At 40.3% G+C, this 24,423-nt stretch overlaps 2 protein-coding genes and 1 pseudogene across 2 annotated transcripts; all 3 read right to left on the bottom strand.

The window, feature by feature from the left end:
• Positions 1-233: 233 nt before the first annotated feature.
• Positions 234-1,568, bottom strand: LOC102719704 (probable 2-oxoglutarate-dependent dioxygenase SLC2). Its single transcript, XM_040527322.1, has one exon. The coding sequence runs from the start codon at positions 1,412-1,414 to the stop codon at positions 257-259; it is 1,158 nt and encodes a 385-aa protein (XP_040383256.1). The 5' UTR covers positions 1,415-1,568; the 3' UTR covers positions 234-256.
• Positions 1,569-5,812: 4,244 nt separating this feature from the next.
• On the bottom strand, positions 5,813-16,414 carry LOC102710524 (annotated as a pseudogene).
• A 1,815-nt stretch (positions 16,415-18,229) lies between these two features.
• Positions 18,230-24,316, bottom strand: LOC102710236 (probable anion transporter 4, chloroplastic). The gene is made up of 11 exons (XM_006660944.3): positions 23,941-24,316; positions 21,170-21,720; positions 20,953-21,060; positions 20,705-20,860; positions 20,113-20,328; positions 19,767-19,976; positions 19,548-19,685; positions 19,349-19,450; positions 19,177-19,242; positions 18,934-19,018; positions 18,230-18,781 (listed from the first exon to the last, which is right to left on the bottom strand). Exons 1-11 carry the CDS (start codon positions 24,011-24,013, stop codon positions 18,684-18,686), a joined length of 1,803 nt encoding a protein of 600 aa, XP_006661007.1. The 5' UTR covers positions 24,014-24,316; the 3' UTR covers positions 18,230-18,683.
• Positions 24,317-24,423: the final 107 nt, after the last annotated feature.

Raw genomic sequence — 24,423 nt, 5'->3', positions numbered from 1 at the left:
ATTGGAAGTGCCTGCCTGCATGTTTGCCCGAGATATCATCATAGCCTAGCCTAGCTTAGCTCCTGCAATACGGCCGGGGATATATTACTACTCCAAAACCAAGGGATTGGATGTACGACATACGGTACGTACTACACCTCTAATTGCATCGCATGCATGCTTGCTTAAATATTAATACGAGTACACGCTAGTGTATGTAAAAGTATACAGCTCTAGCATTCATCCATATATATCATATGGCTGAGGCCGAGATAGATTAATGTGTTGTTGATGGTGATGAGATCATGCGGGAGTGGAGGAACGACTTGTGCTTTCCCTCGGCAGAGGAGAGGTAGGCCAAGAACGCGGCCATGTCCGTGTCCATGTACCGCCGCGGCCTGTCCCTCTCGTCCACCAGCTCCGCCGCCGGCCCGATCAGCCGCTCCGCCGCCAGGCTGTGCAGCGACGCTACCGACACGCGCGCCCGCCGCCCGTTCACGCGCACCCGGTGCAGCACGCTCCGGTACCTCCCGTTGCTCAGTATCTCCAGGTGGTCTCCCACGTTTACCACCACCGCGCCGGCCAGCGGCTCCACCACCGCCCACCCGCCGCCGTAGCTCACCTCCAGCCCGCTCACCTCGTCCTGCATGAGGATGGTCAGCAGCCCGTAGTCCGAGTGCGCCGGCATGCCCAGCGTCAGCTCCGGCTCCGGGCACGCCGGGAAGCAGTTCACCATCATCATCTGACACCCGCCGTCGCACTCCTCCAGCAGCTCGTCACGGCACCGGACGATGCCCAGCGCCTCCAGTGCCGCCTCCATCAGCTCCCTGAACAGCCTCTGGCACGCCCTGGCGTACGACGCGGCCGCCGGCCTGAGCTCCGCGGGGGCGTCGGGCCAGGAGGGGACGACGTCGTCGAGGCGGCGCGTGTCGCGGATGAGCAACTTGAGGAAGTCGCGCCAGGAGAGCACGCCGTCGTTTAGCTGGTTGAAGCTGGTGCCGTACCGCACGGCGGCGCGGATGTCGGCGGACATGTAGCGCGCCCGGTCGGCCAGGGGCAGGTCGAAGAAGAAGCCGCGCGCGGCGTCCAGCATGGCGCGGCCCACGTGGGCGGGGACGCCGTGGTTGACGACCTGGAAGAAGCCGTAGTCCCGGCAGGCGGCGTGGAGCGCGGCGAGCTGGCAGGTGGCGCCAGCGCGGAGGGCGGCGAGGTCGATGACGGGGAGCACAGCTGGTGGTGTGGGGTTGCCGCCGGGACGGTCGGCGGGCGGGAGGACGTAGCGGGCGGGAAGGCTGGTGATGCCACTGTCGCAGAGGTGGCGGACGCCCATGCTCAAGCTCAAGCGCGGTGGCTCGTACTCATCAGCTGACTCCGACGACGACGACGACATCTTGGCTGCCTCCGCTCTGCCCCCAGTACTCTTGACGATGGCCATGCCGACTAAACGGACGAGTATAGTTGCAGCTCCTCCTCCTCCTCCTCCTCTGGAATAGTAGGATCGAGTATATAATGGAATAGCTAATTAATTAGTTGTTGGGGTTAATTTTTCGTAAAGTCGGAGTATATTAATTATGCATACGCATCCTTCATTGATTAGCCCGCCGCGTGTGTTGGCTGTCTATTTATAGCTCCAGCTCTCCCTTCCCTTTCTAGTATCTTGCTATCTCCTCTCGTGAGATGAGCCTTCTCTTCTCTGTACCCACGTGAGTGGCCCGTTTGCTACTACATCCGGTTTTCAATAATTGACATCAGTCAGTCATAGTTTATTTGATAACTTTGACATTTATTTTTTTTTGAAAAATAATATCAAAAAATATGTTAAAATAATAATGTTATTAATGATCAAAGTTAAAATAATAATAGTCAACGGTCATACAGTAAACGAGACAGACGGAGTATATATATGGTTATGTTTAGCTCCCTCATTCTCTAAGTAACTTCATTTTTGTTTTTTAAACGGTTAAAACAATGTGTCTTTTTCCCCGCAAAAAAAACAATGTGTCTTTTTATTTTTCTAAACTGACTATATATAAGTTACGTTGCTGAAAATATTATATTCATCTATATTTTAAGTTTTTTATTCTATTATAAAACTTTTTGGCCTAATCTAAATTCATTGGCCAATTATTGTATACAACTTAGGTACGTGTATATGATAGTTACTATTCATATAAATCTAGATAAACCTAAAAATTATTATATTATTAAATAGATGTGCAACTAATACTTAATTAATCATATGTAAATTACTCATCTTGTTTTGAGTACTAGGAACAAAAGCTAATTATACCCTTCCCATCACACACGAAGGTTAGCAATATTCTCTTGTAAGGGCCTATTTGGTTTAGAGGAATTTCAATATAAAAAAATAGAAATGTACGACAAATAAATTCATAGCAATTTTACAAGAGGTTTTGAGTGGATGGAACTTTCCTGTGTTTCTCCACAACACGTACAAAAGGAAAAAATCCTTGGATTTCATATACTTTATTCATACAAACCTGCTTTTTTTTAAAAAAAAAAGTCCAATCCTTTGTTTTTTTTTCCTTCAAAACATACAGGCCCTAAGTGTTATCAAAATTTTGAGTAACTCACTTCAAAAAGATTTGTTTCCACGTGTTACGATACTTGTTAAAGTTTGACCAATGCAACAACAGGGACGAGAAAATCCATTCACGTTCCAAGAATGTATTTTTTTTGGTCTGTCTTAGAAACATAAACATGAAAAACTAAATTATTTTAACGTTAAAAAACATAAATCCGACTAGGAATAAGGTCAACACTATTTCATAACGAAGTTTATTTGATTTGGGACTAAAATAGGTAGAGTATAGTACATGCTGATTGCCTTGAGCCCAGAGTCTACGGGGTGATAGTTTGTTTTTTAATAGAAAACGCCAAACGTACTTGTAAATAAAAAATAATTTGTGAATAAATAATTTATATATGTATTCTTAGCGATTTAAAAATCAATGCTGAAAAATAAATTATGGTAAAAAAAACCCCAAAATCAATTTTAAATTTAAGTTTAAAAATTTAAATTTTGAAGAAGTGAAAAGATTGGAGGTATATGTATAACATACCCACCGTTATTAAGAGTCAAAGATATACACCATGCCAACTGATTCCAATTTTACCCATATATCAAAATCAAGATAGATGGAGAGATCACCTGTTTGATCGAGATAAACTTAACGATAATTATTTATTCATATCGAAATGTCAGTTATCATTGTTTGATTTGGTCGGGTAAATTTAGGAGGAAGATTTAACTCAAGAAAAGATACTTAATGGATACTTTCTCAGTTCAAAATAGAAACATTGCCCACATTTAAATTTTTCTAAAATATAAGTATTTTTTATTATTTATAATATTACTTGTTCTCAATTATTTCTCATTGAAAGTTCTTCCTATTTTTATCTTCACCCACCCTCCCACCTAAATTTATTTCTCATTTACTAAGGGTGCTATAGTATTTTCTTTCTAACCTCAATTTCTATTAATTAAACAATATAAAATACTTATGTTTGATGATGGAGGTAGTAATTGCTAAATACAATATTAATTTAGAAACAGGAATAAGTTCTAGCTAGCACGATCTGTGAGAGGGATTTGCATGCACCAGAGATTCAGTGTGCTTAACCGGTGATCTATATCATGCCCGCAGCATATCTCTGCATGGATGCTTGATCATCTCAGTTACTAATTTAATCATCAATTCGATAGGTTGGAATCTCATGTTTTATTTATCATTATGGAATGACAGACCCTTATTCAGTACTGATTCACACTAAATTTCGCACTAACACAATAATAATGCTATTTCCTCCGCTCCCCCGTATTATAAGATATTTTAAATTCAACGTAGATTTGTCTATAACTATGTTGTATATATATGTTTAAATTCATATATATATATGAAGCTTCTATCCTACTATCATGTATAACTACTCTCTTTACGTCTAAGGTGCAGAAACACATCTATACATATTTCTTCTCTCCTCCAACAGAAAATACAAACTCTATCCATGTAGTTGTATCGTTCATATGAGATTTCATAGTGTCTATACTTTCTATTGGGTGGGAGTAGAAACAGTTATAAAAATATTTTTCATCATGGACGTACAAGGAGTAGCTACATCTGGTAGTAGAATCTAATTTTCATATATATATATATATACATATACATATATATACACACACGCACATTAGAACATCTTTTAATACTACGTCCATCCCATAATAACCTTTTTTTTTTTGGATACGAAAAACGAAAAAGTAAGGTTATTAGTATGAATATATAACATGAACGTGTACGTGTGTGCATATATGGGCTACCGATTGATGGGTCATTTTGTGTTTCCAAAATGCATGCGTGTTGTCCTGGATATCTATCCCTATAGCAAAAAAGCAGAGTAGCAAGCATCTGCATGCCCCTCAGCTGGATACAGACCAGACATGACTTAACCATGACCTAACTACACACACAAAAAAAAAAAATCTACACACGCTAGCTAATTAACCTCTCTGCCTTTATATATGCCATTCCTAGCTAGCTAAGTAGCTAGCTTCACTGGCACCCACACACCGATTGATCGATCCGCACTGCTAATTATATTCTATCCCTTTACATATGATCGATCAGTGCAAAGCCAGACGTACTGATTTCTTCCTTGCAGACAATACGTACTATACTAATACTGTCGATCAATTAAGGATATCTTTGGAATGCAGAAACCTAACATAATTTTCACATAAAAGTGGTATTTCTCTATGTTTTCTTTAAAAATATCCTCTAGAACAATTAGGTCTTAATTAAGCTAGCTAGGTATAGAGCACATAAGAGCAAGTTACAAACCAACTATAAATTGATGGAAAGGAAATAGAAAACGAAAAATAAAGGATGCTGGCTCTCATGCTAGAGCTAGTTTTTCGCATGCTCCAAAATAAATGTATTAAATACATAAGTGATAGAAATAGATAGGAGAAAAATATTGGAGGCAAACTTGTAACTAATTAACCTATTGTACATGTTAATTAGTTATCTAATATAAACTTACTGCTATAGTTGGTTCCACTATTAAACTTGCTCTAGCATAAAAAGATGTTTAATTTCAAATATATATGTGCATGCAAGGATAGATCCATGTCCCGTACGTTTCGTCTGGAATCTGTATAACGTATGCAAATTAAATCAATTGACTGTTAGTCGTTGTGATTGGTATGATACGTGTGCATGGGATACGCCGTGATTATATAGAATTGCTTTCTTGCAACCGATACATCAGCTGATCGTTCGTGCGTTGAAAAGATAATATGCGTATGCATGTCACAATTGCAAAATCTATGAAAATTGAACAAAACAAGTGGTATCAATCAAGTCCTAGATTCAAATATTATTCAATAGCGGGGGGGGGGGGGGGGGGGGGGGCGTAGCGGATTAAGTCTTTTGAATTGCGAGAGCTTTAGTACCAGATGCGATTGTTGTTAGTGACAGACTGATAGGGTGCTGGTCCGGCGCATACACAAAAAATCTTGAGATGTGCTGCTGCTGCATACAGTACAAAATATTGAATTGAATTGGCGGAATCGAATTTGGTATGCCCAGATGAATCGGTGTTAGTAGCAGGCAGTGTAGTCCATGATTAGTGGGCAGACACAGGGACAGGCGTTAATCTAATTAATGGACAGCAAATTGAACTAGTGGTGTTCAAGCTGTCGGACAGACCCATCTCGTTTTCAACCAAAGTTGTGCTGACTAGTACACCTTCATGTTGCATGCTGGATGGATATGGAAAGCAACCCGTTTTGGTTATGTTAAGTGTCCCAAAGATTTGCTTACTTTCACCAATCATGCATTCATTCATGCAAATGCAATGCACCATCACCATCACCATCGATCCCAACACTGCCCTGTCTTGCATGTACACAACATTCTGGCCCCGTTGGGGGCATCACATCATCTACACAGAAAAACACACAGCCAGCTCCACCCAAACATTAGTCCTGCCGATCTGTAGTACAAGAAAGAGACACAACAAACTATAGACAGACATTTTACCTACCTGCAGTGCTGTAACATGCATACTAGGCATATAGCTCAATCGCTTTGCGTTTGTGTTATATGCGTTTGGTGACACGACACAGGTTCTCATACAGTACATGTTTAGTTCTGGTCCAGCACCCAGAAACCGCACATTTGACACTTGCACAACTGAAGCAACCAGTGTAGCAAAATGAACCGGTGTAATCCGTTTTGCAACCCACCGCCAACAAGCTTAGCAATTATATCAGCTGATGCAATCATTATGTTTAACCAGCGCTAAGCGCTCGTTTCCGTTTGCCAATGAGAAGGGTAAATGCACTACTTGTTACGATGGCACGCAGTAGCAAGATGCAATCCTCCTAGTTTTTGCTGTGCTGAAGCTGCTGAGCTCCAGCGGAAGTAACTACACTGTTACTGCTGCCAACAGCTTGTTGGTTAGGCGGCAGCGGAATAAGCGGACCTTGCTGCAGGAGCTGAGATCCATTATTGAAGTGCACTAGTGGGCGTCTGCCCAGCAAACCTCGGCTAAGACGAGGAGCCACTTGCAACTGAAGAGATAAACCATATCCAAAACCAGAAGGGATAATAACAAGCCATGGCTTTGGCTCTTGCATACACTGAGTAGTAGCCTGGGTGGGACTTTGATGTACAATCTGAGGAGCTGCAGCAGTTGTAGAATTAGCATGCTGGTCTGATCCCACATTGTTGTGCTGCACAGCATGCTTTCCTTTTCGGAGCCCATTTCTGTTATCTGGTCTAGTTTGTGTCTTGCGCTTTCTCTTGCCATGCTTTAATCGAGGTTTACTGACTAGCTCCTCCGGTTTAAGGCATCCAAACAGAAGGACCTTCAGCTTTGATATCTCTAGTTTACCCCTCATGAAGTCTAACAAGTTTAAAGCACAATCTCGAAGACATCTGCAAATCTTCTGCATCTCCTTTTTCCCTACCGACCTTGCAAAATTTTGTGACCGGTCCAAGAAATCTTCAACCTACATGAACAAGAGTAAAGGAAAATTCTTGCTGAGGACATAATACTTAATTCAAACAAAGCTTACATTTAAATTCCCAACTCCTTTCTTCCAGGTCTTAGAGATCCATGATGCTTCAAAGTTGCTAGCGCATAGCCCGTGCTCCCATAAGCTTTCTGCTGATAATAACTGTAGCACAAAAGGCCCAATTTGTGACTAATTAGTGACCATAATAAACTATCACACAATTAGTGATAATCAGGTGGTACAATTGTAAAACAAGTGCAAGCTGATATGAATGGCCAAATAATTGCACACACACACACACACACAAGCTTGTCAGATTGCAATACTGAAAAAGATGTTGAGAGGAATAGTGTAATGTATTTGTCCATGTAATGAAAATAACTATAAGTCCCAAAAGCACAAGTATCTCAAACAAATATATCCTGCTAGCAGGGGTACGTACTGGGAATTTCTAGATGAGTATTGTCTCGTTTGAGCTTTGCCCAACTCAGAATTCTTACTAATAACAAAAAGATATATCACAAATCTAGGTCCAAAAGGAATCTAGACACAGTAATGATTCTAATGAACACCTAAATGAGTCAACAAATGACATCCGTAAAATGGAAATGGAACTAAAACATAAAAATAGATAGAAGTTATATCTCAAAAGAGCTCACTTTACTGATCAGCGATACAAACAGTTCAGCTACAGTTTCTTTATTTGTTATCCCAAACTCCTTAAATGCCAATATATTCCTCTCAACACTTGCAAAATCTGAACCATCTGCGAGGGATCTCATCATCAGCTCAGAGTGACACAGTATGCTGCCAGTACATGAAAAAAATTTAAGAAACCTTTTAATAAGGCAGAGAAGGCAGGCAGTATTGGAGGATTACGGGTCTGCGCTGCACATCATACAAGTAGTAAGAAGATTCAACTTATATTTATAATGACAAAAGGGGGGAAAAGTATTAAATTCCTCTATGTTTGTTTGCTTAAGCATAAATCTAGTAAAGTAGCAAGTTACTAAAAAAACCCACTTTCACAAAGTTCAATGCAACAAACCCTAAGACCAGGTATGCATACTTGCAGTACAACGACCTTGAGCACCCAACCCCATTGGCAAAGAAATGATAATGTAAATCTTAAAAGGGCTTCTTTCAGCTGTTTAACAAAAAAATAGTGTAAAACCCTGGCATCATTCCTTGATACTAAGGATATGAAATCTTCTTAGTGAATATATCATCCTTGTTTTCTAGACAAATTGATTAATGTCCAATAGTTGAAACAAAATACGATGAAAAACAAAAAACAGCTACTCATCATAATAGTCAAGCAATAAATTGTGAAACCCTTTGTACCTGCAAATGGAAAGCAACTAACGAAACGATTGACATGGAGCTCATTGTCCGTTCTCTTGGGCTATTCACATCGTGTATCTTAGCCCAGAATTTTACCTTCAAACATAAAAGAAAAATACATTGCTGTCACCTTGCATTTGTATATTATATCTTTTTTCCTTGGGCAAAGGGGAATATGACCTCTGTAAATCAGGAAATGATTAAATGAACACAATGAGAAGGGTATTACATTACCAAATAACTTAGTATCTGAAACCTTGGATCAAGTGAAGAAATAAACTTAAAGATCATTGATCTTGTCATGCCATCTTTATTTTCAACTGTAATATCACACTCAATCCCAGTTCCCCGATCAATAACATTCACAATAGGCACCCTAGCACTTACAACAGGTAGAACCCCACAGAAAATTCCATTCCCTGAAAATGAGAATATAGCGTTACTGTTGGAGACGGATGATCTTGGAAAGATGCATAATTGTACAACTGCGCTATTTTTTTCTTTCTCTATCTGAAAAAGGAAAATATGTGGTCAGGATGGTACATCAGTGAACTATATATCAGTTGGCAGTTTGGCACACCCAGTGACATTGTAAAGCTCCAATTCTCACAGAAGTTCACTTTAATTCATTCTCTTTTGGCTACTATTCTATAGCCTTTTGTTTTACACTTTTCATGACATTTTGTGACAATTGAAGTATAGTCCAAGTCCATATAAACCATATGCAATGCTGTCAGTCTTGATGTCCTTTTTAATCCCTCTGTGTGCTATACTTACATTTGGAGGTAAGATCAGAAAAGCAAGTCAATAATGCACTCAAAGGAGTTTAATGATAAAAATTGGTGGACATGCAAAGTACTAGTGAGTATATAAAGATACTGTGCTGAAGGCAGTGGTTACTTTGATGAGAATATAGAAATTTGGCAAACTTCCTAACAACAGAAATTTTTTTCTTGCGAACAAATCGATCCTCAGTATCAGCAGTGAAATTGACAGAGAGGTCCAGGTCACTTCTAGGAGTAAATAAATCCATTGTAAATGATCCAAATGCCTCCACGACTGGAAACCCATTACTGTTACCTGAAATGATATGTTAAAGAAGAGGCCCAATCAGCATGCTGGATACAATGTTCAGCAACTAATCAAAGTATCGGTTTAAAGAGGTGTTTCACAATCATCGGGAGGTAGAGGCATATTCTAGCGTTAGACAGTGGCCAACTATCGATATAATAGTGTCAAATTTGCAAACACCACATGTTTGGAGTGTCATTTTTGCAAATCTCCCAATAAAGAGATAGAGTGGCTTGCTTTTTTTTTTCAAATGAATAAGAAAAATAAGATTAGAAAGAGAGTATTGTGAAGAACTTAATTGTAAAGTGGTTTTTACGAGGGTAATTGCATAGAATTAGATTGATGATGATAGCAATGATAAGCACATGGGTAAGGAAGTACCGAAGATTTGGGTTGCTATCTTGTTGAAGACATGAACCAAGGCAGTCCGTTGGTCGTAATCAATTGGCTTAGGACGCAGCAAAGTATAGACGTGGAGAAGTAAATCATCGAGAATCGGAAGAAGAGTGTGATTGAGTGACATTGCTGCCAACTCCTCCGACTCGAGACATTGGGCATGCTCGCGTAGCACTGAAGAGAAACAGGAAAACCAAAGTGAGGCTCAACAAAGAACACTGGGGGTCGGGAGGAAGAGGGGAAGGGGGAGCACTACCTTGGGGATCCCATGCGCTTACCTCACTCTCACTACCGGACCTACGGACACAAACAAATATGAGATCTATATGCTTCCCGACCAGCGGAAGGAATCAAACTCAAAGTGAGAAGAAGAGCACGTACGATGGCATGGAGAAGAGCGGCGGCGGCGGCGGCGGCGGCGGCGAGGGTTCGGGCAACAGCAGCAGCGCAGACGACCCCTCGGCCTGGGCTTGGAGTCATGTGGATCCCACCAGTCAGTGTCAGTAGGTTATTCCAGATCTGTCACCCCTCTTCCTGCAATAATACGGTGTTTTTTTTTTACATACTGGAGTGGAGTATAATACGGTGCATTTAATTTTTTTTATGGTGAGAGTCCTTGCTTACTCGTCATAAAAAAATTATAGAAATGAATAGTTGTTTATATTTCTTCCTAAAAGTTCTTTTTTTTCTACGAGAATGTACCGGTGAGGTGAATTTTAATTTTCATGCTAGTTCATATTCCCACCGGTTCCTTCCATAAAAAAATCATAAACAAACAAATGAGAGAAAATTAACTATTGCTGCTCTTATGGATGACATATCTCTAAAGTGTATTTTTTTGTTCTTACAACACCGAAGAAAAATTTTTATCACTTCTTCACATGGCTCGCCAACTCATACTGAATGGACTATGTGAGATGTTCATTTTACCTGTTTGTAAACCTCATATTACAACTTTGCCATTACTTCATGTGTCTCATTGCTGGTAATGTGGCTAAAGCGAGTATGATACATGACAGAAATCCCGGTGACGATGTCGACATGCCGATAGAGCACTCAGTGTTCTCTTAGTTCGTTGAGCTCTGTCAACCGAAGCTACAGCCATTGCTCCCGATTCTTGACCGATAGATACAGCTTCTTGAGCCTATCCACATCTTATATTCTTTATTCGATTGGTCCATTTCATTACAGCTGTCCACAAGATCGGGCTAATAATCCTCATCTCTGACCAATGCGGCTCCAAAGATCCATCCTTTCATAGGGTGATATGGAGGAGGAAGAAATTATTCATAAAAATTTGTTCTCTTAGCTCAAAAATCACGATGATGCCTACTTGCTGTTATTTTTGCTCCAACCTAGGAGATGAGCTCAGGGCGTTGTGTTCCTATGCAGGGTTGCAAAACCATCCTTAGAGCCAATGCCATTGCTTAGCGGTACGATAGTAATTGTGTAGTTACCGTCGAAAATTCATGGATCAAACATTTCAATTCAAAGTTTTGGACTTTACACCGTAACCCATAACTTGTGGTAGGTTACAATGCAGGTTTAGCCAAAAAAGGGTCGTAGATTGGATCGAGGTAAGTCGCGGTAAGGATGGATTTATCATTATTTTATCATGATAACCATACGGTTTTGAAATAAAAAATATTGCTAATTAAATCATTTAAAAAATAAATAAAATTTATCGAAATAAAACTAACGGTTACCATAGCAGTGTCGGTTACCGTGGCACAGCGGTCCCGTGAACCCTGCTCCTGTTGAGCTCGAGAGGGGGCCAACTCTGCCCACACCAGTGGTAGCATCACCCCGTACCATGCTTGCTTCAGCCACATTGCCAACAAGAGAGATGAAGGAAGAGGAACCAAATAGAGCTAAAAATTGTGGAGCCCACAGGGGTAACTAAGTCAGCAAAAGTGGCAATTTTGTAAGATCCAACGTAAAAGTTGCATCTGAGGAGATGCTACCCATCATCAATCTTGCAAGCTCAACGATGCTGTCACTCCTTCAGTTCCATTCAAATTGATGACATTGGCAAACTAAGGGTATTCCCAACACATGACACTTTATATAAACTTCCCATCATAAAAAAAAACTAGTACTAGACACTACTTTTTCAATACAAATACCACTATTCCACACTTAAATTTAATACTATTTATCTCACATAATATTTGTGTAGAAACTATATCTCATGCAAGACATGATTTTATTCTCTTTCCTCATTTATTCACTTGCCACAAGATGACAACTTATTTAATACTATGGACATCATCCTAGTCATTAGATTAGGAATAACCTAAATGCCGCTTAAAGCCAAAATAAATATATTTCTGGCAATTTTAGGATAGATTATCAACGTGGTAAAATAATCAGGCTGTCAACTACTATGCACCAAATAAATGTAAATATAAGCCAGGTCAGTTTTATGTTATAGACAGGAACATTAATTGCTTTTGACTGTATCCCATCAACCATTTGTTCAAATGATCAGTTGTGAAATGAATTAGTAGTTGCCTCCGGCAATCCCAGTTCCCAAACACAACGCTTCCTGCCACCCCAAAACTATATGACACCACGGCAGCCAGGCAGGCCCCCCAACCCACCAACAAAACAACGAAATGCATCCGAGACAAAACACACACAACGCAGGCATAACTCGAAAATTGAATTAATCATACATCCACTAACACCTACAAGCTCTAGGAAAAAGAAAAGAAAAATAAACATTTCTTCTTTATCTTCCTTTCTCTGTATCTACATGATGAAGTATGCTCGGATCACCTCAATTATGGGTGCACGGCACAGAGGGCATTTCCCTCCGCTTCGAACCAACTCATTCGCGCATTTTGAACATGTGCACATGTGCCCACATCTGATAGTCAACAAATCCCACACAGGAAAATAAACCGTCATTAGTTTGTATTATATAAGAAAAACATGTACTACTCCTACATGTTAGAGAAGAAAAGTGTGAATTCAGACCTGTACAAAAGAGAGTCAATTGGAGTATCACAGCATATACAGCACGTCCCTTTTCTCACGTGAATCCATTTTGATCCATCGTCTATAGTTTCTTTATTTTCTCCTGAGATATCAAAATACAAAGCTTAGACCGAAGCATCAGGGGCATTATAGAACTGTAACCATGACAGATTCAAAATACATAGCTCACTTAAGTAACATAACAACTTAGGTCACAATTAATATAGTTTGACTTCACAGCTTCAAAGAAACATTGGTGGTCATCGTTTCGTTTTTTGAGAGAAAAAGCGAAACAACATATTTGCAAACGAAAAAAAATTATGAATAAAGCTTTTATATACATGTTTTTGGCGATCTAAACGCAAAGGATAAAAAATAAACTACGTTAAAAAAACCCTAAAATCAACTCCAAATTTAAGGTTAAAAATTTAAATTTTGGCTTATAAGTATAAGCAGAAGTGAAAAGATGAGGCTGCTTATTATCTTAGCTAAGTGATACATAAGGTACACCACAATCTTGAAAGTGTAAGCACCAAGAAGAAGAAACAACATCCATAATTCCATATATCATATAATTATATTATACTATGGATTTCTTTCATATGAACTATACTATGGATGAGAGAGCATAAATGATACATCAAGGGATAAGCAAAGATTAATTTCAATGTTAAATAGTGTTAATATATATGAGCACTTTCCAATTGTGATAGTCACATGAAAATGCCCCTGTTGTGTTAACTTCACACAGATGCACAATGAGTTCATAACCACCCTGGAGGACATGCAGAAAACAGGGATATGATGAGCTACTAACCTTGCTCACCGATGAAGCGATTCAAGGCCGCAGAAACTTCCTGCCTTACAGATCGTTGTAACTCGAGCTGCATGTCCATGCAAGCTTCCAGCATCCTTTGCATATGACTCATTCCCTGTTGAAGTCTGGCCATATCAGCCCTTAACTCATTAATTGCTTCCCATTCCTGGATACAAAAACCAAAAGAAAACGAGCTTTTAACAACAAATATAGAAGCAACAGTACACTGTTCATGGATGCTATCCTAACAAGATCTAGAAGAGAGGTTGAATGTGGCGACTTACTAAAAATGTGCAATTCTCAATTACAAATGATATGCTGGTGGCCACTCAGAGAAAAAAAATATTGCACTTGGAACAAACTGAGAAAGATGAAAAAAATAAAGTATATGATCATACATGTAACAAGAATAAGATAGAGAATAGCTTACAATATCAGAGCGATGTATGTTTTGTCTGATCCAGTTATTACGATGCAACTCCGAATGCCAGAGTGGCTGGCGAGGAGGTATAGGCGGAGGTGGAATAACTAATGGAGGCCTAACAACATTATCATGAAGTTCCTGTTCCTCATCATCTCTATGCTGCTCCTGACTTTGCTCAGGTGAGTCAGGTGCAGGAGGTGCTCCTTCCAGATCCCAAGAGAGAGGAGCATGACCTTGACGTTCAACATATGACCGGATAAGTCGGTCCAAATTTTCACGAAAAGCACTATGAAGAAGATTAGAAACACTCCTTCTGCAGAACGAACACTAGTTCAATATTTAGGCTAAGGACTACTAAAGAAATATGCAGCATAGACATTCTTCATGAAAGAAACAAAAAACCTGCTTAGGAGCTCCCTTAGTTCTGTACTGTACACATTATCATCATCGGCTGGGACAAATGTATTAGCTCTTCTAATGAGAGCAGAATCATGGTCAATTGGCTGATCAGAGTTGTCATCATGCCAATTATCAGCAGTATCATTGGACTCATCATCGTCATGCCACTCTTCATTTACTCCATGGAAATGATCATTGATAGGCCACTCACTGTGTACTTCTGTAGAACGAAATGGATTATTTCCCTCATTCCATTCTCCATGAGATTGTTGAAGATCGCTGTCATGCAGCTCTTCAGTCTCTTCATGAAGATGGTTATTGTCGTGCTGTTCTCCATGTGACTCAGGAGGAGGATTGTCACTAGCTAACTCATCAAGTGCTTCTGGAAGATGTGCATCTTGACCATCTCCAACTTCAGTACCCTCATGAGATGAACCGTTGTATATATTTTCATGCCAATTTCTGTCAGATTCCTCTCCAGTAATAGCATGGGAAAATTGTTCCCAATCTCTTCTTTCCTGTTCCAAATCATCCTGCCAACTCTCTGTTTGACTAAGAGGCCCATACAAGTCTTCAGCGGTACTAGGAGTATTACTTCCGGATTCAGATACAGCCACTGTACCTTCAATTTGCTGAAGGCTAACATTCACCCTTGTCCGCTGATGCCTCTCGAGATTATACTCAGAAGAAGAAGGGCTTGATTCAGAATAGCCATTTGTAGAGGGCTCGACATTTTGAGCAGAAGAATCATCGGAGTGGCTAACTGCTTGACCCCTGACGACGTTCTCCAATCTGAAGCGGAACTCTTCTCTAGTTATTAAAACGAGTAAGTATTATTAAGTAATTTAATATCCCATAAAACTTAATCGCATTATACAAGCAGATTGTAATAGCCATATGCTCTAGCAATTAAAATTCATCAGCTGTTCATATATGCTCTAATTGTACATCATCATACAGAGTCTCAGCCAACATGGCATGCAAGTAAACAACGTGCAGCAATGGCAACATGAATACTAAGAATCATGAACTTGTCTCCTCGTACGAGGTAATAAGTTGCAACCACCGAACAGCTACGATGTGCTGACAATGACCCGCTAGCCCAATAATCGCATTCACATTCTAGAAAAGAAGGGAAAGACAAGCAGCAGGAAAAACAGGCAGGCAGGCAGGCGAGCGAGGTGATACATAGTAGTAGTAAGTTGTACAAACACACCTCAAACCAGAGACAGGATGTCGCTGTCGCAGCTGGCCGAGCTCCGTGGCGGCCGTGGACGGCGGCCTTCTCTCCTCCTCGGGCAGGCCAGCATTCCGCAGAAACCTCCCCCGGAGCAGCGCCTGTGGGTGAGAATCCGCTGGTAAGGTAAAGTAGGCAGGGGCAGGGGCAGCGCGAAGAAGTAGGGAGCAATGATGGAATGGAGAGGGAGAGAGAGAGACGTGGATTCGGTTGCGGTGGGCGAAGTCGGAGACGGCGCGGTGCTGCGAGAGGCGCTGGAGCTCGGCGTGGCGGTCGGCAGCCAGTCGCATGACGAGTTCGAGGCGCGCCTGGCGTCCGCGGATCCGGAGGCGGGCATGGTCAGGGGGCGGCGGGTCGTCGTCGCGGTCGCGGGCGGCCATGTGGCGCGAGATCTGGGGCTGGGCGGCGGGGTCGTCGGCCCAGCGGCGGGCGGCGCGGCGGACGGAGGAGGCGAGGAGGTCGGGGGAGCCCTCACGGCTGGGGCTGGATCCGTCCCAGTCGCTGTCGCCGGGGGGCTGGCGTGGCGGCGGCGGCGGGAGGTCGCCCATCGCCGGCCCGAGGGCGACTGCGCTCAAAACTCCATTTCTCCCATCGATGATACCACACCTGCGGATGACGAAGAGAAGAGTCCAACCCAACCAAACACCTCCCACTCCCAGCTCCGATTGCCGATTGCTGCTGTTTTTTTTTTTTCCTTCTCCCCTTCTTTCTTCGACATTTTATTTATTTATAGATCAATAACTAAACAAATCGGGAGGGAAACAAAATTCCAAATGCACCCCATTTTATTGATATTATTTATTACTAACCACTACTACTATATTTCATAAAAATCAAAAATAGCAAATAATAGCTTGTACATTAACACTATTCATTGGATTGATTTGTGATAAGTTCATATAATACGCAGGGTGCACGACCACAAGGTCCGTATGAGTGTAATCATATCGTCCATTAAAAATGCCCTAGTACAACTTATTATCTCTATCTTCTTCTTTTTTTCAATGTCTGTCGTAATTTACTTCTATAATTACGTTTAACTCGTCTTGTTTTACAAATTACATAGTTATTATTTACTTTATTTTGATTTTTAAAAGATATTTTAAGTATGGTCTATATCACTATAAAATTACAGAGAATATGTTAGAATTATCCTCATCAATGATATGTGATTTCTCAACCGTAGTCTTTAAAAGTAGAGTTTAAAGAAAAAGAGTAGTAGAATTGACTTTTTATTCGACAAAAGATAAGTGGGTAGTTGTATTTAACTTTGAACTCTACGATTTGATTTTACCATAAGTTTAAAGATTTATGCTCCCATGTATCATTATCTCATCTCTTTCCACGATTATTAAGTAGATAAGTAAAAATAAAAAGGTCTGCATACAGTTACTATTAAAACAAAAAAATACAGCTATTAAAATCAAAGTTCTAACTATTGTGCTTCGTCTGATTTTACAGCTATGCAGTCATATTAATTTTCTTCACGTGAACATGTAATACCATGTAATTTCCTTTTAGTTCCTATAACAAACTATGGGAGTTCTGCTGGTTTGTATTTTTTTATTAAAACAAATAATTAACATAAATTCAAATATACGCTCCTAGGTATATTAACCTCATAAAAATAACAGTTCGTATGTATGTTAACTCTCCACTTTCTCAAACATATGAACACTTATGTTGAGCATTCCCCCACCCCCACCCACAAACCATCTGTATAGGGAGTTGATGAAGCAGATATGTTTGTAACTTTGCTCTCGTTCAAAAGTTTATTTTTTTAAAAAAAAAGATAATGAAGAACAATTCTCATACTGTATTAATAAAGTTCTGTAAAGAATAATGCTCGTCACATGTCACTAAACATGCTTCTTTGCAATGCACAAAAAGGTAAAAAAATCATGCATTTCTTAAAAGAAAAACAATGTAAAAGAAATTATTATTATTATACTTCTTAGCTTACAGCTGCAGACTAGAAGCCAGCATAAAAATACTTCTCCTACCTACTATCACTAAAAAAAGACGATCTTTATTGTTGGATGGCAACATAGCGACGTCTTGATAGACGCAATATCATTATTTCCTTACTTTCTGTTCACACACCAGGGATTTTGAGCTTCCCTTACCGTATTGTGAGAATCCAAATACTTCTTAAGCTCACATCATTTCATTTTTTGCTTCTACTTATAAGACAATATTTAATTTTTAAAATTTAATTTTAGAGTTGATTTTATGGTTATATTGTAGTATATTTTACAGCATTTATTTTTGAATTATTATGACCACACATATAATTTTTTATCCACAAATTTCTTTTGTAGAAGTTAAAACCATTTATCTGTGGATTTTGTTATGTACACAAGTAGTATCACTAACTCTATGCTGAAACTGGAAACCGTTACTCAACAGCTCGTCAGAAACCAATAAAAAGAACAATTCAGTAGTTTTCGCCACCAACAGCAACAAGTCGCATAGGATGATTCAGCGCAAGCATAGTCATGCGATATGATTATGCAAAATAAAAGGAGGAGAGTCGCATATTACTAACAAAAAAACGGCATAATCTCCCAAAATGCTCTCATAATACACGAGAGTTTGGTAGTAGCTCTAGCTCCTTCCGGGAGCAAGCTAGCTTGTTCACTAATCAATATTTCAAAACAAAAGAAGGCGATGAAGTTGGGCAGGAGCTGGTTCAGAAACAAAGCTTGCTGCAAAGACTGACGCTTCCTTGGTGCAGCTGCGTTCAGCATAAGGTAATTCAATGGCTCCAAGTTTCAGTTCACAGACCAATCCGTTGCAATGCTTCAGTTTGCTCTTCATTCCTTCAGTGACCCAATCGCCAAATGCAGTTATATTTCTCTTGCTAAAATGGAAGGTTTCGATCAGCTTTATCTCCCTGTCTAAAAGAGAGGCTTTCTTCTCGTACCACAATTAAAACATCAGCAAAATCAGCTATATTTTTGGTATAGCAGCGTATAAGAGCATCTACAGCTCATTCAATAACTTTCTCGCCAGTTGAAAACACGTTCCACACCACTGTCCCTACTATGTACAGCACGACAGCCACCTTAAACACACTATCCCAAGAACCTGGCACTCCAATAAAAAGGTAAAGAGAAGTTAGCATAAAAGACATACTAATGCATATTCCACGAGAATGAAAAATGAAATTTGGACTTCTAAAATATGGTCTGTCTTGTTTGACATTTCTAGAGCCTACCATGTTTTTGCAATATTCCTACCTTTCTGAAGAATGTAGCCAGTGGCAGCAGTACCAAAAACTCCTGCAAGCACGCCAGCAGTGTTTGACATCCCAAGAAGTACCCCCTACATATTTTTGTCACATTGTACAGTTAGATGTACTTATATGATGGATCAAAGCTAAAAAGACACAAACTAACATTAATACAGCTAGCAGTATCATTATAATTTACAGTGTGAACTAGGGAATATTGAAGCAGCGACAATCTATATGAGAGCATTACTGCGTAACGTGGCCCTATGTCTTGGTGATTTGAATACAGCCCAGACTGTGAAAAAGCATCACTCCCCTGCAAAAGCAATTGGACATCAAGATCAACAAGCATTACTAGACAATAGGCGATAGATGGTTCAGCAGCTAAATCCATATGAATGGCTTTCCAGAAGCATACAAACCTGACTGCATGCCATACACAATACAGCCATGGCTGGGGTTTGGACTTTGCTCAGCAGTGTCAAGAATATGGCTGGTCCAAGGAAACCAATCGATTGCATGATCTGTAAAATACATTTCAAAAGTATGTCAATAACAAAAGCTCAGCACAACTATTCCCAGAAGTTCATACAGGAAACAATGATTACTGAAGAATTTTACCTTACGAACATTCGTTATGGAAAACCCCCTCTCAACAAGAGTGTCAGCAATCCAGCCACCAATATTAGCAAATACAGCCATTGTCAACCACGGCAAGACACATAAAAGCCCAGATTCAGTAAGATTGAACTTAAGAACCTGGATAAGAGCATCTGGTGAGTACAACCACCAACAGGATATGGTACCAGTCTGATATGAGCAATGCATAATTATAATAACCTGGTTGTAGTATGTAGGCATCCATGTCAGAAGAATGAAGGTTCCCCAATTGTGGCAAAAATGTGATATTATAAGAGCCCAAACTGGAGGCTTTGATAGAATCAGCTTCCATGGTATGGAGGTGACAGGCTCTCTCAAGGTGCTGCCACCTAAAATATACCTCTTTTCGGCTTTAGTTAGTTCTGGATCTTCACTCGGGGAGCTGTGTGCCTAATTAAAGGTGGACAAACATGATAGTTAGTCCAATTTCCAGGCATACCAGTAGTTATGGTTAACATAATAAATTGAAATGGATTCAAAAGAAAATATTAGGTTAGAAGCTAGTGTGTGAATCGATTTGTCTTACCTTTCTTTGCCAAAGTGCAAACCAGATGCTTCCAAGGGACCCGAATGCATAAAAAACAGAAGGCCAACCGAATCTGCTGATCAAGAGAGGTGAAAAGGCTAGGCCAGTCACTGAGCCAAGGTACATTCCACTGTACACTAATGCAAGAGATCTGCTTCTCTCTGAAACTGGGACCCATTTGGAGAGTATGTTGTTCATGGCTGGCATGGCAACGCCCTGTCAAACCATAATATAACAAAACTAATCACATAAAGGAAAGAAAACCTTACAGTGTATAAATCTTATTTTCTAACACTTGACACCAAAAGCGCCATGAAAGCAAACTGAGTGGTATTGACCAGTAACAAGTTATTTCAATAGCTTATTTTTGCTTAATTTGGAGAAGTGTGAGACAGGTGGATTGTTTTTGTGAGTACTGAGTAAGTGCTCCATCATCATAAAGAATTTCTACCTTCACTGCTTTGCATTTACTCATCAAACCAAATATCGGGGGAACCATTGTCTGGACTATTATGAGACATGTTTTTGTGAACAACCCAACTGATGATAATGGCAGCATGAATTTATAATGTAGAGAGGCACAGATATTTACCTCTCCTATCCCCATGAAAGCCCGCATGACAAGTAGGCATGGAAGCCCAATCTTTGCAGCAATGGGTGTAAGAATTGTTGCAATTGACCACCATACAACCCCAAATCCTAGCACTATCTTACCACCAAACCTGTCGGCCCATATACCTCCAAGGATCTGCAATTTAGTATGAAATATTAGTCCTCACAATGTAAGAACATCAAATGTAACGCACAAAAAAGCACTGGCGTACAACAATAGTAATGCACCTGCGTAAGAAGATAACCCCAAAAGAACGATGACTGTATTAGGCCTACAGTTGCTGGACTCCATCCGAATTCTGATGACATTGGAAGGATCGCGATACTCATATTAACCTGGTAGAAGGTAGTAGAGAAAACAAAAGGAGAGTAATGAGTAATGACCTTAACTCAAGCAAAAAAAAAGTTCTTATCAGATATATATGGAGTAAAAATGACAACTCACACGGTCCATGTTGCAAAGAAGGAACGCAAAGAAGCACAAGAGAACGACAGTCCAGCGCTTTGGGAACTGCTGCCACCAGGGAGAAATCTCGTTTGTATCTCCAATAAGAACTGCCTCAGCGGGGGCATCAGAAGGGCTCAATGGTGATCCTGTTATCTCATATTGCTCTGCTTTACAGTCAGCGCGTGTTCTTCCTGGTATTTTGTACTCTGGATGGGCACAAGCAGTCTCCAAACTAGTGAAGTTTTCCCACCTCCTTGGTTTTAGCCAGCCAGTGTTTATTGGGTCTGAAGACACAAAGCACTCAACCCGCCGCCTCTTGAGGCTTGCATTGTAAAACCTCCTGGTCAAGTAATCTCTAGAAGGGTCAAGCACAGGCTGGTGGAATTGACCAGAAAGTTGCAATCTTTCCAGTGCAGAGCTCTTGGAAATATTACGGACTTGGAAAAGGGTGATCCGAGCAATGAGTCGGCTAAATTTATCTCCGGGAGCTGAGGAACAGGTACGCTTGTTTTGTGGTGATGTACGGTATTTCATCTCATGCTGCTTTCCTGTAAAACCAACAGGAGAATCCTGTAAATGGCCCCTGAATGGAAAATTCACGCTAATAGGGCCCCTTTGAATCGTACAATTGGGAAAACATAGGAATAGAGAAAATGTAGGAATTTTGACGGGAATACAAGTGTAAAACAGGTAATTGAAAAACACAGGAATGATCACTTGATTGGACTGCAGGATAAACACCGGAATTTGAGGAAAGAGATCAGGCCTGGCCCTGGGGCAGGGTGAGCGGTGTGACCGCTCTGGGCCCTGCCAAGGCTAGAGCCCCTGGCCTTGCATACTTAGGCCATTCTCAATGGTCCTTTCATTTGCATTAATTAGAAACTACATCAGATTTTTTGATGACATGGCAATAATTTAATTAGAAAAGAGAAGAGAACCCTTTTATCCTAGTGAAAGGCTCATGGTGTTGTTTCCAAGTAAATGAAAGCCAAATGAAAGTCCATTGATGCCAAAACTTTCTTTCATCTAGATCCCATGCGGGGTCTACCTCCTATTTTTCTCTCATGCAGCAATTACTCTCGTGCAGGAATTTAATGATCTATTAAGTCTATGAAACTGTGGAATAAAAGAGACCACCGAGAGATGCCCTTTCATTTCACAGAACAAAACTAGAACGCTGACGTGCCATACTTGGAAACTGTGAAATGAAAGAAATCACTGAGAATAGCCTTAGCGTGCAATTAGATGTCTTCCGTTGTTAGTTGTGTACTGCATTGTGTGTCAGGCAACAAACAACTTTTTTTAGACTTGGCTATGGAAGCAAAGTCGCTACATTGATTGGTCCAACCAGCATGCATGGCTCTATCCCCAAGACAATTATCAATAATTTTAGTGCTACAATTACTGGATAAATGGATGCCATTGATTATGTGCCCACAAATGCTTAAAAAATTGTTGACACCATTATTAATGATTCTCTATTCATTAACTCATAGTACTAGAAATTGTTGTCTCCGTTATGGTGGAGAGCTCTTCTAGCATTTTTCTTTATGCAGCAACATCTTAAATTTTTTAGAATTGTGGTAACATTAATAGGAAATTAAATTGTTAGTTGAAATTTACTTGATATTTTATGCTTCCACAATCTAATAAATACTCAATCCGGTTGTAAATATTTGACCTTCAGGTCAAGATTCAATCGAACTTCAAAAATTACCATCAACTTTACATTGGAAGAAGTTTATAAAAACAAATAAATTTATGATATTATGTTTGCCCTTTTCGAGGCAAATCAGTGTATACAAGTTATTTTACTTTTAAATTAAAATTTTGAGAAATTATTGATAGCCATAATTTAAAAGTTTGGCCGAATATTGTCATAAACATCAAAGGTTGATGACTGGAAAGAGCATTAGCAGCTTAATAATTGAAATAAAAAGTGAAGTCATATGCTCCCTCTCGTTATAAATTATTTGTCATTCTATGTTTTTTTTTCTGAATCAAACATCTGTGTCTTGAATCATCAATTTCTACATTTTGCTGTAGTTTATCATCATAAGATTTATGTTTTTAGATTCACTGTGACAAATACTTCTATAATGTATAATTTACGTTATTCTAGTAATTATTGTTAGAGAAATGTTTGACTTATGACAAACCTGGAACTTAAACTAATTTGAAATTGATACTCCATAATTTTTTTAGGGGCCTAATTTTTATCCAGCGTTGGGCCCCTGAAAAATCAGGACTGACCCTGAAAGAGATAGACTTGACGGAAATTTTGCATGACATTGGACCTAATGTTAAAATTCCTCCAAAACTTGCATGGAATAAGACATCAGATAGGAATTTTTACAGGATTCAATAGGGATCTAATCTTTGTTTCAAGGGATCATATAGGAAAATTTTCTATGTTTTTCCTTGAAATCAAAGGGGGGCTTCCTTTAGATGAAATTGTGAGTGCAGGTGATGGAGGTTGTAATGTTACAATGAATTGAAGCCAATAGGCGTGCAAATTCTTCTATGTAATAAAAAGGAAGTGTGTTAATTGTTAGAATCATAGACCTTGTCAGGGGCATCTATATGTCAGGAAACTGAACTAAATGGTGTACTTGGACCATAGTAGCGGGCATGCAGCGAAGTGAAGGTCCCTAAATAGAATCCCCAAGAAAAGAAAAGAAGTGTGGCGCAGACTCTCATTCGAAAAGGGGAGGGGAGCGCAGGGGAAAGGAAAAGAAAGCGTAAAGGTGGAGGTGGGGGAGGGTTACCTGAGGCTGAGGCTGAGGCCGAGGAGGGAGGAGAGGCGAAGGTCCTGCTGGAGAGCACGGCTCCCATAGCCATGGCGAGAAGAAGCACAAGGGATCGATCTCCTTCCTCCTCACCCACTGCTGCCCCTATGCTGCATAGGATACAGTAGATAGGAAGGATCTTGCTTACGCAGTGAGGTCTGCCATCTCAATTCGCAAAGGATGGAGGAGGAGGAGGAGATTGGGGGCAGAAGAGGAGAGAAGACGAGACGAGAGGAGAGGAGAGGAGGACGTGTGGTGTGGATAAGCAAACGGCAGCAACTCTAGTGTAGTGTAGTGTAGCCTCTCTTTCTCTCTCTGCCTTTTTTACTTGCTTGGCTGTTTCTGTTGCCAAAGCGCGAAAAATACCAAACAGCAGGCAGCCACGTCGGCATCGCCGCTGGATCTGGACGGCGCGCTTTTGTCCACGTAACAAGGCAGCAGCCACTCCGTGCCCCTGGGATA

Source organism: Oryza brachyantha, chromosome 9 (genome assembly GCF_000231095.2).
Source record: "Oryza brachyantha chromosome 9, ObraRS2, whole genome shotgun sequence".
In the NCBI taxonomy this organism is placed as follows: domain Eukaryota; kingdom Viridiplantae; phylum Streptophyta; class Magnoliopsida; order Poales; family Poaceae; genus Oryza; species Oryza brachyantha.
This window is presented reverse-complemented; position numbering and strand designations above follow the sequence as displayed.

Excerpts from the sequence above, each read along its gene's own strand:
- LOC102719704 (XM_040527322.1), bottom strand. The coding sequence starts at position 1,414 with ATGGCCATCGTCAAGAGTACTGGGGGCAGAGCGGAGGCAGCCAAGATG.
- LOC102710236 (XM_006660944.3), bottom strand. The coding sequence starts at position 24,013 with ATGGCTATGGGAGCCGTGCTCTCCAGCAGGACCTTCGCCTCTCCTCCC. Across the intron at positions 21,721-23,940 it reads GGCCTCAGCCTCAGCCTCAG|GAAAGCAGCATGAGATGAAA; the intron begins GTAACCCTCCCC and ends TTGGTTTTACAG. Across the intron at positions 19,451-19,547 it reads CCATAACGAATGTTCGTAAG|ATCATGCAATCGATTGGTTT; the intron begins GTAAAATTCTTC and ends TGTATTTTACAG.